Source organism: Trachypithecus francoisi, unplaced genomic scaffold, assembly GCF_009764315.1.
Source record: "Trachypithecus francoisi isolate TF-2019V2 unplaced genomic scaffold, Tfra_2.0 Lachesis_group21, whole genome shotgun sequence".
Classification (NCBI taxonomy): domain Eukaryota; kingdom Metazoa; phylum Chordata; class Mammalia; order Primates; family Cercopithecidae; genus Trachypithecus; species Trachypithecus francoisi.
In genome coordinates, this window is record NW_022681467.1 from 45,091,947 (window position 1) to 45,106,420 (window position 14,474).

General features: G+C 50.7%; 1 protein-coding gene across 1 annotated transcript in view; it reads right to left on the reverse strand.

Moving 5' to 3' along the window:
• Positions 1-12,154, reverse strand: part of KCNB1 (potassium voltage-gated channel subfamily B member 1) — a 115,697-nt gene extending 103,543 nt beyond the window's left edge. Inside the window, exons 1-2 of the mRNA XM_033186694.1 lie at positions 11,640-12,154; positions 9,613-10,345 (exon numbers count right to left, since the gene is read on the reverse strand). Coding sequence (XP_033042585.1) covers positions 9,613-10,179 — 567 coding nt within the window. The 5' untranslated portion in view covers positions 10,180-10,345; positions 11,640-12,154. The remainder of the gene's footprint in view (positions 1-9,612; positions 10,346-11,639) is intronic.
• Between the last annotated feature and the right edge of the window lie 2,320 nt (positions 12,155-14,474).

Consider the following 14,474-nt stretch of genomic DNA (forward strand, 5'->3'; position numbering starts at 1 on the left):
AAATATTACATACAATAAGATATTTTGAGAAAGAGAGACCACTTTCACATAACTTTTATTATAGTGTTTTGTTGTAATTTTTCTATTTTATTATTAGTTTTTCTTGTTGATCTCTTACCGTGCCTAATTTATAAACTAAACTTTACCATAGGTATGTATGTGTAGGAAAAAACAGAGAATATATAGGGTTTGGTACTATCTGAGGTTTAGGCATCCAGATAAGGGGGTGTTAGTGTATACAAATGGCTGAAAAACACATGAAAAGATGCTCAGTATCACTAATCATCAGGGAAATGCAAACCAAGACTGCAATGAGATACCACCTCATGCCCATTTGGATAGCTACTAAATAAAAAAGTAAATAAATAGCAAGCATTGACAAGGATGTTGATATAGTGGCTATTTGTCCCCTCCAAATCTCATGTTGAAATGTGATCCCCAATGTTGGAAGAAGGGCCTGCCTACCTAGTGGGAGGACTTTGGGTCATGGGGGTGGATCCCTCACAGATGGCTTAATGCCCTCCCTGCGGTAATGAGTTCATGTGAGATCCGCTTGTTTAAAAAGGCCTGGCTTCTCTCTTGCTCCCTCTCTCTTCGTGTGACACGCGGGCTCCCCATTTGCCTTCTGCATGACTGTAAGCTTCTTGAGGCCCTATCAGAAGCAGATGCCAGCACTATGCTTCTGGTACAGTCTGCAGAACTGTGAGACAAAATAAAACTCTCTTCTTTATAAATTACCCAGCTTCAGGTTTTTCTCTATAGCAATGCAAAATGGACTCATACGGATAGGAAGAAATTGGAACTCTTGTACACCATTGGTGGGAATGTAAAATGGTACAGCCACTATGAAAAACAGTGCAGCAGTTCTTCAAAAACTTCAAAATAGAATTACTATATGATTCAGCAATTTCACTTCTGGGTATATACCCAAAAGAATTTTTAAAAATTCTAGTCGGTCGCTGCTTATCCATACCGAGAAGAATTGAAAGCATGAACTCTAAGAGATACCTGTACCCCATGTGAATAGCAGCGTTATTCACAATAACCAAGAGGTTGAAGCAACCACGTGTCTGTCGATGGATGAATGGAGAAACAATACCTAGTGTATACATAAATGGAAAATTATTCAGTCTTTAAAAGGAAGGAAATTCTGACAAATTACAACATGGACGAAGCTGGATGACATTATGATAAGTGAAATAAGCCCGTCACAAAAGGACAAATACTGTATGATTCCACTCATATGAGGCACCTAGAACAGTTGAGTTCAAAGGGACAGAAAGTAGAAGGGGGGTTGCCAGGGCCTAGGAGGTGGGCCCAGGAGACAGCATTTAATGGGCACAGAGTTTCAGTTTTGCAAAATGAAAAAGTTCTGGAGATTGTTTGGACAACAATGTGAATATATTTTCTGAACTATACATTTAAAAATGGTTAAGATGGCAAATTTCATATTACATGTATTTTACCAGAACTAAAAAGAAACCATTTGGGGGTGAGTTTCAATTGTGGGGCCTAGGCATGAGTATTTTGCAAAGCCCAGGTGATCCTCATGTGCAGCCAGCGTGGAGAAGCGCTACTCTGTGAGGTGTGCCCCAGGTATTATCCCCACCTCCCAGTATCAGAGAGGGGGCTTTGGGGGCTCATACAGCCAGGTAGCAGAGGAGGTGGAATTTGAACACAGGCCTGTACCCGGGTCCACAGAAGTGTGTCTCAGATGGCAACATTATGTCTTATTTGTTATTTATGTCATCAGAGAAAACATTTAAGGAGCATTGGCACCCTGGATATTAACATAAGAATTCTAGCTGCTACCCCGCCCACTCCCAATATGGGGGCTGAGAGATTCCTCCCGTCTCTGGCCCCAGCTAGTCATGCTCACTCCTGCAGGAGACACCAAAATCAAGATGATTTCACCTCTGGGAGAAGGTAGGACCTTATGCATTTAGTTTATCTATTAAAATAATGCTTAATGCTAAATCTATGTTTCCCATAGTTCCATCCAGGAGCCTTTGGGGGTAAAGTCATCCTAGATCCAGAGCTAGGAACACCCTCAAGTCTGGGCAATTCTGGACAAATCTCTCACCCCTCAGCACTGCCCCATCGTGAGAAGGGAACGCTGGGATCTTGCTTCTCACTTTCTGAAGGTCAGTCATACAACACAGAGATCAAAGTCGTGGGCTGGGCAGTCAGAGAGTCCTGGGTGGGATCTGTCCCAGCCTTCCATTCACTGTGTGACCGTGGGCCAGATACTTCCCCTCTCTGAGCCTCAGTTTCCACAGCTATAAGATGAGGATAGCTATCCCTCTCTTACGGGGGGGCTGTGAAAATCAGATGTGATGGGGCATTTAATGCCCTTTGCACTGTGCCAGGGACGCACATTGTAAGCACTCAGTGTTAGCTGTTGCTGCTACCGCTGTGGTTTTCATTTTATCTAGGTGACGGAGATGAGGCTGACTGTGCTCTGCCAGACCTTGAATTTCTCCTTTTACGACAACCCCCAAAAGAGGTTGTCTCTATCGGAGGGGGGGTTGTCTATAATACAGCACCACGTCATTCTGAATAAATAATGTGTCCCACAGAGCTTTGGTTGGTTTCCACAGAACCAGATCCTAAGACAAGATTCTGAATACAAGTGGCTTATGTGATAAGTGATCCCAGAAAACTCTGGAATGGGAGAGGGAACCTGAGACAGGGACAGGAAAGAGGTCAAACAGGGTCTGTTATCAAGCAAGTAATTGCTGTGAGCAACTGGAGCTGCTCTGGGGACCGGTGTAGAACACACACCTCTGAGTTACACCCCCAGCCAGGGGAGAAGCACACACACACCTTCCCCATCAGCCAGCAGGTGAGTATCCCACTAGTTCCTGCTGGGGTGTTAGTGCCCTGCCTTTACTGGACTCCAGTGGCCAGAGAAAGCCTCTAACTTTACAATGAGCAGGTATCATTTTATAAGAGCAATTTTTTGAAAAGGAGCTTATTCATCTTGCAGGATTGTCAGGAGGATTACATGAGAGGACAGTTAAAAAAAAAAAAAAATCCCAACAGTTATTGAGGGCTTTCTACATACCAGGCCCTAGTCTAAGTGCTTTGCATACATTAACACATGTAACTCAATCCAATGAGGCAGGCACAGTGATTGCCCCAAAACTGCTGTTGGCTGAAGAAACCAGGGCACAGAGGGCTGCAATGGTTGACCCCAAATCACATGGTTAGTGAGTAGAGGAGCCAAACTCTGAACTGGGGCAATCCAGCGCTAAGGTCAAGCGCTTCCCACCCTGATGATGTTATCAAGTACGGGAAGTACACAAAGTGCTGGGTGTGGAGTTGGTGCCTAATGCATGCTTCTTCTCTTGCAGTTAGTTAAGCTTTGGCCAACCTGCTCATCTGACCAGCCCTTTTTCTTCCTAGCATTTCACATTCACACAGCAAGTCGGCGAAAGATCAGGGGCCATGCCCAGGCCTTTCTGGCCCCGCCACCAGTACCCACTGAGGCTCAGGGATCTTTCTGTTACTCCAGGATGTTTGACCAGGATCATTTCTTAGCAGCTGGTCTCTCAGGGGGTTTGAAAGGCTATGATGGGCTGTGTGATCCTCAGCAGGTCACTGGAGCATCCTGGGTCTCTGGGTTTCTTTATCCTGTGGGGATGTGGGATTTCTCAGGCACAGCTTCAACACTAATCACGCACTATCATCCTTCATCCTTCAGGCAACCCTGTGGAGTAGGTTTTATTATCACCCTCACAGATTAGGAAATGGAAGCGATGAGAGGTGAAGCAAATTGGCCAAAGTCCACAGCTAGGACAAGGCTGGGCTTGGATTCAAAGCCACAATCCCACAATCAGAATTCAGAATTGCTGGCATATTATCTGCCAGGATAAAAACAGGCATCTGGGTTGACCAAGCTGGGGCCAGCAGGAGCCTAAGCCGATGACTCATCACACTGAAGGGGCCCCATGGATTCTGAGTTGGTTCCCGCATTGCTTTTGATGATAATACACAGATCCTTGTGGCTCAGTCAAGGAAGCTGGAACCTCATTACACTAGAGACATGTAGCTGGAGCAGAGGAATTCCGTGATAACACTAATCATTGTTGCTGCCACTTACTGAGTGCTTCCCATGAGTTGGGCACTGGGCTGGGCTCTTTGCATTAGGGGCATCTCCTAACAGCCCTTCATGGTTGCCTCTGTTACAATTCTCATTTCCTAGATAAGGAAAATGACACTCAGAGCAGGAAAGGGGCTTGCCTAAGGTCATATTCATGGTAAGCAAAGGAGACAAGAAATCAACCTTATCTATTGGACTTCAGAGCTGATTCTTAATCAAGTCTGTGATGGGAAAAATATTGACCACTGTTCCTAAATAAAGGCCACTCTAAGCTGGGCATGATAGCTCTCACCTTTAATCCCAGTGCTTTGGGAGGCTTAGATGGGAGGATCGCTTGAGCCCAGGAGTTTGAGACCAGCCAGGGCAATGTAGCAAAACCCTGTCTCCACAAAAAAAATTTTTTAATATAGCCAGGAGTGATGGTGTGCACCTGTAGTCCCAGCTACTCAGGAGGCTGAGGCAGGAGGATCACTTGAGCCCAGGAGTTTGAGGTTACAGTGAGCTCTGACTGCACCACTGCACTCCAGCCTGGGTGACAGAGTGAGAGCCTGTCTCTGAAAAAAGTTTAAAAATTAAAAATAAATAAATAAAGGCCACTCCCACTTTTGAATACAATACTTCATGCTTATAAAGTACTTTCCATTTACAAATTACATTCATATCTAAAATCTCATTGAATCATCAAAAGAGCCCTGAAAGGGAGCTATGACTATTATCACCATTGGGCAGATGAATTCACTGAACCTCAGAGAGCTAAAATGATCCACCCAAGGACCAGGATTTAGAAACACAGGCTTGGGAACCAGACGAACTTGGGTTCAAACCTTGGCTCTACCATTTTCATTCCTTTGACAAATATCCACTGAGAACGTAGCTGTGTGGGCTCAGGCAAGTAACTTCACCTCTCAGAGCCTCCATTTCCTCTTCTGTAAAAGTCTTCATACCACTCATCAAATCCATTCCCTCTCTCATCTGAAAATGCCAGACACTTGCTTTCTCAGGTCCCCCCATAGCTAGAGCATGAGCATGTGACCTGTCCTGGCCAACGGGAAGAAGTCTGCTAGGGTGCTCCTGGGAAAGGGTTTCCTCTCAGAAAAAAAAAAGAAAGTGGGCCAGGCGCTGTGGCTGACACCTGTAATCCCAGCTCTATGGGAGGCCAAGGCGGGCAGATCACCTGAGGTCAGACATTTGAGACCAGCCTGGCCAACATGGTGAAACTCTGTCTCTACTAAAAATCGAAAAATTAGCTGGGCATGGTGGTACCTGCCTGTAATCCCAGTTACTTGGCAGGAGGCTGAGGCAGATGAATTGCTTGAACCCAGGAGGTGGAGGTTGCAGTGAGCCGCGATCACGCCACTGCACTCCAGCCTGGGCGACAGAGCAAGATTCCATTTCAAAAAAAAGAAAGAAAGAAAGTGGAGCATAGGAGAAAATGTCTGTCTTCATGGGTTAAACATCACTGAATCTATGTCTGAGGGTTGGAACTGGGCTGCCATCTTGTGATATGAGGCATCAAACATGAGGACCAAGCCACTTGAAGGGGCTGGGGAGCAGAGGAGCAGAGAGATGAAAAGAATCTAGAATGCTGGTGGCATCATTGAGCCATTTACTCAACCTAAAACCAAATGCCTTGGAACATCATATTGTATTCAATGATACATCTTCCTCCTTATTGAAGCTGCTTAGAGTTTTCTATTCTGCTACTTGCAGCCCAAAGCATCCCTAACTGGCATACTACTGGTTGTATTGTTGGAGGAATTTCAATGAGATAGCAGATATAAAGCACCACTAATCAGTGCTGGGCACAACAAACATCAGCTACTCTGGAAATTAGGAAGTTATCTCAGGGTTTTAATACTGAGACTATCCCAGGGATCACAGACACGCCTGGGCTGGCAAATCAGTTCCCTGTCTCTCCTGCTGAGAAAAGCCTGTCAAGTTTTCCGAGAAAGCCAAAGCCCCGTGGTAGCCCCAGCACCGCAACCCTGTCACACCAATGGTGCTGACTCCATCTTCTAAACAAGAATCAATCATACTGCCTTTTGCCTAATGGGTTTTGATTTTCACTCCCATGATGGCAAAGCCTAGGGCCTGTGCTTTGGTTTGTCTCCGAGTTGCCAGAACATCCCATCAATTATTAACAGCGTCAGCTCAGTCTCCCTGGCACTGCTGCTATCAGAAGGAAAGGGTTTGCAGCAACTCAGCCCACCCAGCCCTAGAAAAAAGACTCTTTTCCTTATCATTTATAACAACAATCCCCACCTACTATGTGCTAGGCTCTGAGCAAAATTTTGACAAATGTGATTTAATGAAGACCCTGTAAGGTAAGCCTTTTATCTCCATTATATAGGTGGAAGGTTGGGACTTGGAAAGTTGGAGAAATTACCTAAAGCTAAAAACTATGGAAGTGGGGAGCGGCACAGAACCAGATACATCCTTGCTCTTCAGCATATGAGATATGGCCACTTTTGTATCTTAAAATCACCTAGAAATGATCCTCCATTTGGTCCCGTCACTCTGTGAGTTCTAAGAAATTTCCACAGGCTTTGCTTGTTTTGACAAGCAAGGCATCCAAGCTAGGGGGATGGGTGGGGATGGGTGGGCAAGGTGCAGATGACTGAAAGGAGGCCAGAGGTACAGGGACCTGGGTTGCAGGTGGGCAGTGAGAAGGGGTGACAGGTTCCCAAACCCCGAGACACAGTGACTGACTGCTTGCTTCATTCATTCATTCATTCATTCATTCCACATGCTTCTCAGTGCCAGGCACCATCATGGGTGCTGGGAATCAAGCAGTGAATCAATTCATGGTACTCCCATTCTTGTGGGTGTGAAACAGAGAAACACAAAGAAGCAAATATAATTTCAGATGGCGTTTAAGGCCTCTGCAGGAAAGACGTTGCATGATGCAACAGAGAGTGAGGGGAGGGAAACTGTTTATAACAGCGATCAAGGAAGGTCTATCTAAGGAGGGGAAATGTGAGCAGAGACCTGCTCAAATGAGGAAGGGGGAGAAGGGGCTGGCCGAGGGGGAATCTGGGGAAGAGCATTCCAGGCAGCCGAAACAGCAAGTGCAATGGTCCTGAGGTCAGATAAACCCTGGACTGTTTATGGAACAGCAAGGCCAGTGGGGCTGGAGCCGAGTGAACCAGAGGAGATCAAAAGAGATGAGCTTAGAGAGGTCGTGGGGGGCAGATTCTGCCCAGGCCTTATATGCCAGGATGAGAAGTCTGGATTTTATTTTGAGTGTGATGGGAAACTTCTGGAGGATTTTAAGCAGATGAATAATGTGATCCAATTTACATTTTGAAAAGCTCACTTTGGCTGCTATGTGGGGAATGGATTGCAGGGGCAAAAGTGGAAGCCGGGAGACTGGGGAGGAGGCTGCGGCACTTGATCATTATGGAAAGAACACTCGGTTTGGATTTCTGGCTACTCCTGTCTGCCTGTGGTGTGACCTTAGGCAAGTTACTTAACCTCTTTCAGCCTCACTGTTTGTGAAAGGTGGGATAATAACAGAGCTGTGTTGTTACACTCCATACACAGTAGGTGTTTGATCATTGGCAGCCAGGATTTCTATTCTGAGGGCCAGTGAGCCTGCCTGCCTCCCGATTTCAGCTCTGGCTGCAGAAAATCCTAGATGGTCCATCTGCCAGGAATGTGAGCCGGCAGCCCCAGACTGGGATCATGGAGAGGTCACGAGGCTGTCCCTGCTAGCGGATTAACCCAAGGGAGAGGAGAGGTTCTTTATTCCCAAACAGCACCTCTTGCAAGCCTCAGCGCTTGGGTCTTGCTGCCAGACCAAAACATGGCCCTGTGACTGCTTCTTCTCTGGGAGGGCAAATCATCCAATTCCCTGTACCTTGTTCTCATGTCTTAGGGACAGGACAGGGAGGGAGAGTCATGTTTGGGCCTAAATGGGATGTGGAGTGGGAGAACCTGTGTCATGCCTGGAAATAGCAAAATAAGTCTGTTGATCCTAAGCTGATTAAGGGTGAGTGACTCTGTCTTAGGAGGAGGCATTTTGGACACAAAATCGGGGGTGGGATTATGAAGAGAGACAGGCCACAGCCTCAGAGGAGGAAGCCAGGCCCAGGAACCTCTACATCCTTGTTAGGGCCAACAGGGAAATGAAAAAAACATGTGGGGGCTCCCTCCACCCTCTTACCAGCAACCCCTTCTCCATCCACTCTCAGGGGCCTCTCCTTGGGTGGCCAGATCTGGAGGAAGGACCCCACGGAGTCTCCCTTCAGACTGGGACCTGCAGGTGGGCCTTCAGTGAGAACTGAGCCAGAGACCCCACAATGAAAGGCTGGGCTGGACAGGAGCCAGCCCTAGCTAGTAAGATATGGCTGGATGTTTAGGCTTCCTCCTCTCCTCTTTCTTTTGCCACAAATCTATATACCTGAGCCCTTTTTTTAGGCCCCACACTCAGTTACATTCTCTCCATGTTTCCCAACTTGGCCTTGCTGGATTTCAACATCATCTATCTTTTCTGGGTTCTCCATGAACCTCACACAACCTCTTTTACAGGCTTGGACACACTGTTTCATCATTTGTTCCCAGCACCCAGCACTTCAGGCACATGAAGACAGGCCCCATCTCTCCCAGGCAACCTGGAATCCCAGCCTGACATGGAGAAGTTGCTAATCAACCAATGCCCTCCAGCCTTGCCTTGGCTCCCACCCCAAGCCTTCCTCAGTCCCCTACAGCCCCTGCCATTACCCAGCAGCACCAAAGACTCTCTGGCCCACTCTTTGTGTTCAAACTCATTCCTGCCTCCTCCTCCTCCTCCTCCTCCTTTATTTTTCACATTGCCTCATTTTTCTCTCCTATTTTGAAATTTACATCTTGTTCCAAGAGCCGAAGCATCTTTACAAGCTGCACCAACCATTCTTGAAATAAAGTCACCAAATAAATAACCAGGGGGTGACCCCTCACCCACAAGCATCCACAACCAACTGCATGTCTCATGTGGGTTCACACCCACCCCTCTGGGTCCCTTCTTACTTATGTTTAAACTACCTGACAGTATCTCAATGTCCTGTAAGCATGTCTGTAAGCTGCTTTTATTCCCTTCCTGGGGCAGAGTGAGGTTATAAATATGGAGATATTAAAATCACAGGGTGACTCAATCCAGCCTAGGTCTGGGACTTCACAGGGAACCAAACCCTACTCCACCCCAACAAGCCTCGGTTGTCTCTCTGTGCTCTCTCTCTTATTCGTTAGTGTCCATCTTCTTGCTGTGGCTTTTTATGGGTCCCTGTAAAACCTTCTCTCCAACAAAGTAGGGGTACAACGTCTTGGATAATAAAAAGATGGAGTGACCAGTGCCACATGGGAAAAGTCTGAGGGGGTTGGTCCCCACCTCTGGGGACTCAGTCCTAGCCCCTCCCCATCACTAATCTTCATCTTTGGGAACTAAGCCAGAGTCCTCCAGCAGTGGTCCTCAATATGGGGATGCAGGCAGATCCCCCCCAAGCCCAGCAGCCCCCAGATCCCTGACTCACCTTGGCAGCCACCGAGGAATTGGGCTTCTCCAGTAGATCCCAGAGTTTTTTCCTCTTCTCTGCACAGCACGTGTTATCGAACTCCTCGCCTTCCCGCTCCCGCAGAGTCTCAGCCTCACGCTTGAGCTCCTCGTTCATCTGCTCTTTCTTCTGGTGGTAGCGGGCCTGGCAGCAGGACTCCAGGTAGATCTCGTCGATGCCCCAGTAGTCGAGCTCTTGGCTGAAGCTGAGCGCGCACATCTCCTCCATCATGTGCAGTCGCCCAGTGCGGTAGAAGTTGAGGATGGAGGTGAAGGCGCCCGGGTGGCGGTCAAAGAAGTACTCGTTGTCGTCGAGGCTGTAGTCGTCGCACACCTCGAGCAGCGAGTCGTGCGTGTTGCAGTCGCGGAGCTTGCCCAGCCGCGTGCGGGGCAGGCGGTCCAGGGTACGCCAGAGCACCTCGTGCGCCAGTCCCCCGACGTTGAGGCGGACCCGCCGAGAGCACGCCTTGCTGCGCACGATCTCCATGGGCTCGGGCGGCAGCGAGCTGGTGGAGCGGGAGCCATGCTTCGTCATGCCCGCCGGCATCGCTGATCCGGCCGCCCCCGCCCCCCCTGCCCCCCCAGGCCGCTGTCAGTCGACGGCAAGGCCCGCTGCTGCGGGGGAGGGGGGCAGGGAGCGCTGTGGGCTGCTGGGGGTGCAGGGGGCCGCGCGGGCGCGCGTCACGGCCGTCTTCTCACCTCCATCCCGACGGCTGCGAGGCAGAAAGTGAAAGCAGACGCGGGTCAGCAAACGGGGAGCTAGGCATGCTGTCCCACCGCCCCCCACCTCTCCACCAGGCTCCCAGCCGGCCTTGACCTTCTCCGCGCTTAAGCAGCTCAGTGGGGTAGGACGGATGGGCGCTGTCCCTCCAGCCGGTGCTGAAGTCTGCCCCACCCCATGGACGGAGGGAGGGGCTGCCCCTCGGGGCGGGGAGAGGGCCCCAAGAGATGCCCCTGGAGCCCGGGAGGCCCCACCCCCGGCTTCTGCGGCCCAGGCGCGACCCAGCCGCCCGGGGCGCTGTCCGCCCCTTAGGGTGCTGAAACTCGCTTCTTTATGGGTCTCCCGATCGAGTCCCGAACCTGGCCCCACCATGGGGAGAGAGGGGGAGCTGCATGAAAACTTTCTTTCTTTCTTTCTTCTTCTTCTTTCTTTTTTTCTTTTTCTTTTCTTTTTTTTTTTTTTAACGAGTTCTCTTCTTTTCCTTCCCCTGCTCGAGATAATCAAGATTTTGGGGGTGGGGGAATGGCAGCGGGCTTTTTTCTAAATCTTAAAAGATTTGGGGGAATTCCGGGGGTTCCAGGTGCCCACCTGTCCGAGGTCACAACAGACGGAGTGTGCACAACAGCCCCTCTGTCCTGGAGCGACCCCTCTTCTCAAACATCAGATTATCTCCTGAGGTCGCTCCAGCTACGAGGTGAGCCGCGAGGAGGAAAAGCCCGCTCTCGCCTCTCCCTCTGCGCCCCCAACCCTACCGCAGGAGGGGCGGGCAGAGTCCTCGGGATCCGCCTGCTCCGTCCGCCCCTCGCTCCTTCCCCGCCCCCTTCTCCTCCTCCTCCTCTTCCTCCTCTTCCTCCTCCTCCTCCTCCTCCTCCTCCTCCGCCTTCTCCTCCTTCTCCTCCTCCTCCTTGTTCCTCTCCTGCGATGGCTTTTTATAACTCCGGGTTCTGCGCCTTTCCCCGGGTTTGGAAGAGAAGGGGTGGGGGAGGTGGGAGGCGGGGAAATGAGCTAAATTTTCTGGCCTTTTCAAAACGTGCCATCCTCCTACCGCGCACTGGTGATTTCGGGGGGTTTCCGTGAGCACCCCCTGCATGTAGGGCTCACGCCTTAGCCCCAGAAAGGGGATCGCGCGCCCCCCCAGGCCCCAGCCCTTGCCTGCCTCCCACCCCGCTCCCCTCCAGCCTGGAGCTACGGAGCCCGAGCAGACCAACAGGCCGAGCTGCGGCAGGCAAGCCCCCTGCCCGTGTCCCCATGCACCCCCACGGAAGGCCGTACTCCCCAACACTCACCCCCAGGGCGGCCGCCTCCTGGGGCCAGGGACCGCGCATCGTCCCGGCCGCCCGGGCGCCCCCGCCCGTGGGCAGCGGCGGTCCCGGGGCCGGGCTGGGCCGGGCCTACCCCGGCCGGGCAGGCAACGCGCCCGGGCTGCAGGCGCCGCGGGGCCGGGGCGCGCTCTTCGAAGCGGGGGACGCGGGCGGGTGCCGGGGGCGCGGGGACAGGACCGCGGCCGCGCGGAGCCTCCTCCACCTCCTCCTCCTCCCGCTCCCGCGGCGGCAGCGGCGGCTGCCTGGGCGAGATCAACAAGTCGGGGCTGAGCTTCGGCTCCGCGCTCGCTGCTATTCTGTCCCGCACTTCGGAGCGCCCAGAGCCGGGTACCGAGGCGGGACGGCGCCACCTGCGGGTCGGAAGCGCGCGCGCGGCTTAACTCCTGCCTGCCCGGCCCAGCCTGCCAGGGAGGCCGGGGGCGGGCTCCGGGTTCGGGCCAAGGAGACGCGCGTGGCCGTTCATCCCTCTCTACCCGGGCCACCTGCACAGCCGGCCTCGCGATCCCGCCTTCCTTCGTCCGGTCAACAACGTGGGTTGAACGCCTCCTGTGCGCCAGCCGCGGTGCAGAGCAGGGTAATAGGCGTCTGAGATACAGCTGTGAATCAAACACAAACATCCGGCCCTCGTGGAGCTGGCTGGAAACAGATCATAAACAAAAAAGAGAAAGGATATATGAGGCGGTGACAAGCGCTGGGGGAAATAATGAAGCAGCAGGGAGGGTCAGAGGGTGGGAGGGGGCAGATCGGAACTGTAAATAGCCCTTGCTTTCATGAGTTTCCATTCTAGATTTTAGCGGGGGGTCGGGGGGGGTGTGTGGAGGCGGACAATGAAAACATCAGTACATATGCAATGTGGCAGGTGGTGATAACCGCTAAGAAGAAAAATAAAGCGAGGTGGGGGGAAGAGAGGGTGAGGAGTGAGCTGGTTTATATAGTCTGGTGATTCATTCATTCATTCATTTATTCATGTTAAGTTGGACATCTGGTTATTGACAGCTTCCTATGTGCAAGCAGAATGCCAGGCTCCATGAAGGAAAAGTCTTCCTCCTGGAGCTCCCCATCCGGTGGGGGAGGCAAAACCCATCAGATAACCCCAGAAATGAAAACTGGAGGAGGTACCTGGAGAGGCAGGGAAGGGTTCTCTAAGGATGCCGTAGATGGGCCTTGTGTTTACTCATTTATTCTTTCAAGTTTACTGCATGATAAATAAATAGGTGCTGGGGGCCGGGCACAGTGGCTCACACTTGTAATCTCAGCACTTTGGGAGACTGAGGCAGGAGAATGGCTTGAGCCCAGGAGTTGGAGACCAACCTGGGCAACATAGTGAGACTCCGTCTCTGACCAAAAAAAAAAAAAATTAGCCGGCCATGGTGGTGCGTACCTGTGGTCTCAGCTACTCAGGAGGCTGAGGCAGGAGGATCACTTGAGCCCAGGAGGTCAAAACCGTAATAAGCTGTGACTGCACCTCTGCATTTCAGCCTGGATAACAGAGTGAGACCCTGCTGAAAAAAAAAAAAGTGCCGGGGATGGGTACAGCAGTGAGCACCCCTGCCCTGGAGAATGAAAACTGAACAAAACACAGCATTCTAACACGGGTTCCTCTCTGGCCATTTTCTTCATTTCTAAAATTAAGGGGTTCATTTCCATAGAGTTGCACATAGTATTATTATATACTTTTTACCTGTCCACTTATCATCTCCATCATCATGACTCTTGTCCAGTGTACCATCGTCTTGTCTCCCTGCAACCTCCCTGCAACTTGCCATCCCTGGCTCCCACCTTGGCCTCCTACAGTTCATTTTCCCCATGGCCACCAAAACAACTGCTACATTTCATAAATTGGACCATGTTTCTCATCTGCTTAAAACCTTGCCAAGACTTTACCTTGCTTTAAACTAAAACCTAAACTTCTGACCTATTGCCCTAATTCAGTCCTGCCTCCCTCTCTGAGCTTGTGGACCAGTGGAGGAAGACAGGTAACTAAAAAAGTGAATTTTTAAAGAGAGAGTTTCAGGCTGCAGTGAGTGTTATAAAGGAAATGGAACATCATGATGGGATGGAAAGAGACCAAACTGCTAGCTTTAAACAGGGTGGTCAGGAAGCGTGTCTCAGAGGAGATTAATAGAGACTTGAAAGATATGAAGGGACTAGCCATAGGGAGAATGAGGGAAGGGCATTCCAGGTGGAGGAAATAGCAAGTGCTAATGCCCTGGGCTGGAAAGGGGAAATGAACTATGCTTAAGGGACAGCAAGGCAACCAGAGAGGTCAGAACAGAGGAGGCAGGCGGGACCATGATGGGGGGGGGTTGGCAGGGACCATGCAGGCTCATATGGGCCATGGCAAGAGCTTTGGCTTTTATTCCTAGTGAAATATGGGGAAGTTACTGGAAGTTTTGAGCAGAGTGACTTAGGTTAGACTGAGCACTCTCTGAAGAACAGACAGTGGGGAGCAGGGGTAGGAGTGGGGAGACCAGCAAGGAGGCTGTTGTAGTTGCCCAGGCGAGAGATGATGGTGGCTTGGTCCAGGATGGTGGTAGTGGAAAGAAGTGGTCACGCAGGATCTATATCAAGGGTAATGCTGTAAGGATTTTCTGATGGTTTGATGTGGGGTGTGAGAGAGAGTGAACCACCATGTTCCCTCCTGCTTCAAGCTGGTGTTCCTAGGGTCAGAAAGGTTCTCCACTGGCCCCTCTGTAAGCCTAATCTGTTGAAGGCAACTTTTCCCCAGAGATCTGGGCATTCCCACAGGAGGCTGCAGAAAACAATAAATCCTTCCTGATGAGAGGGAAAAAATGACTC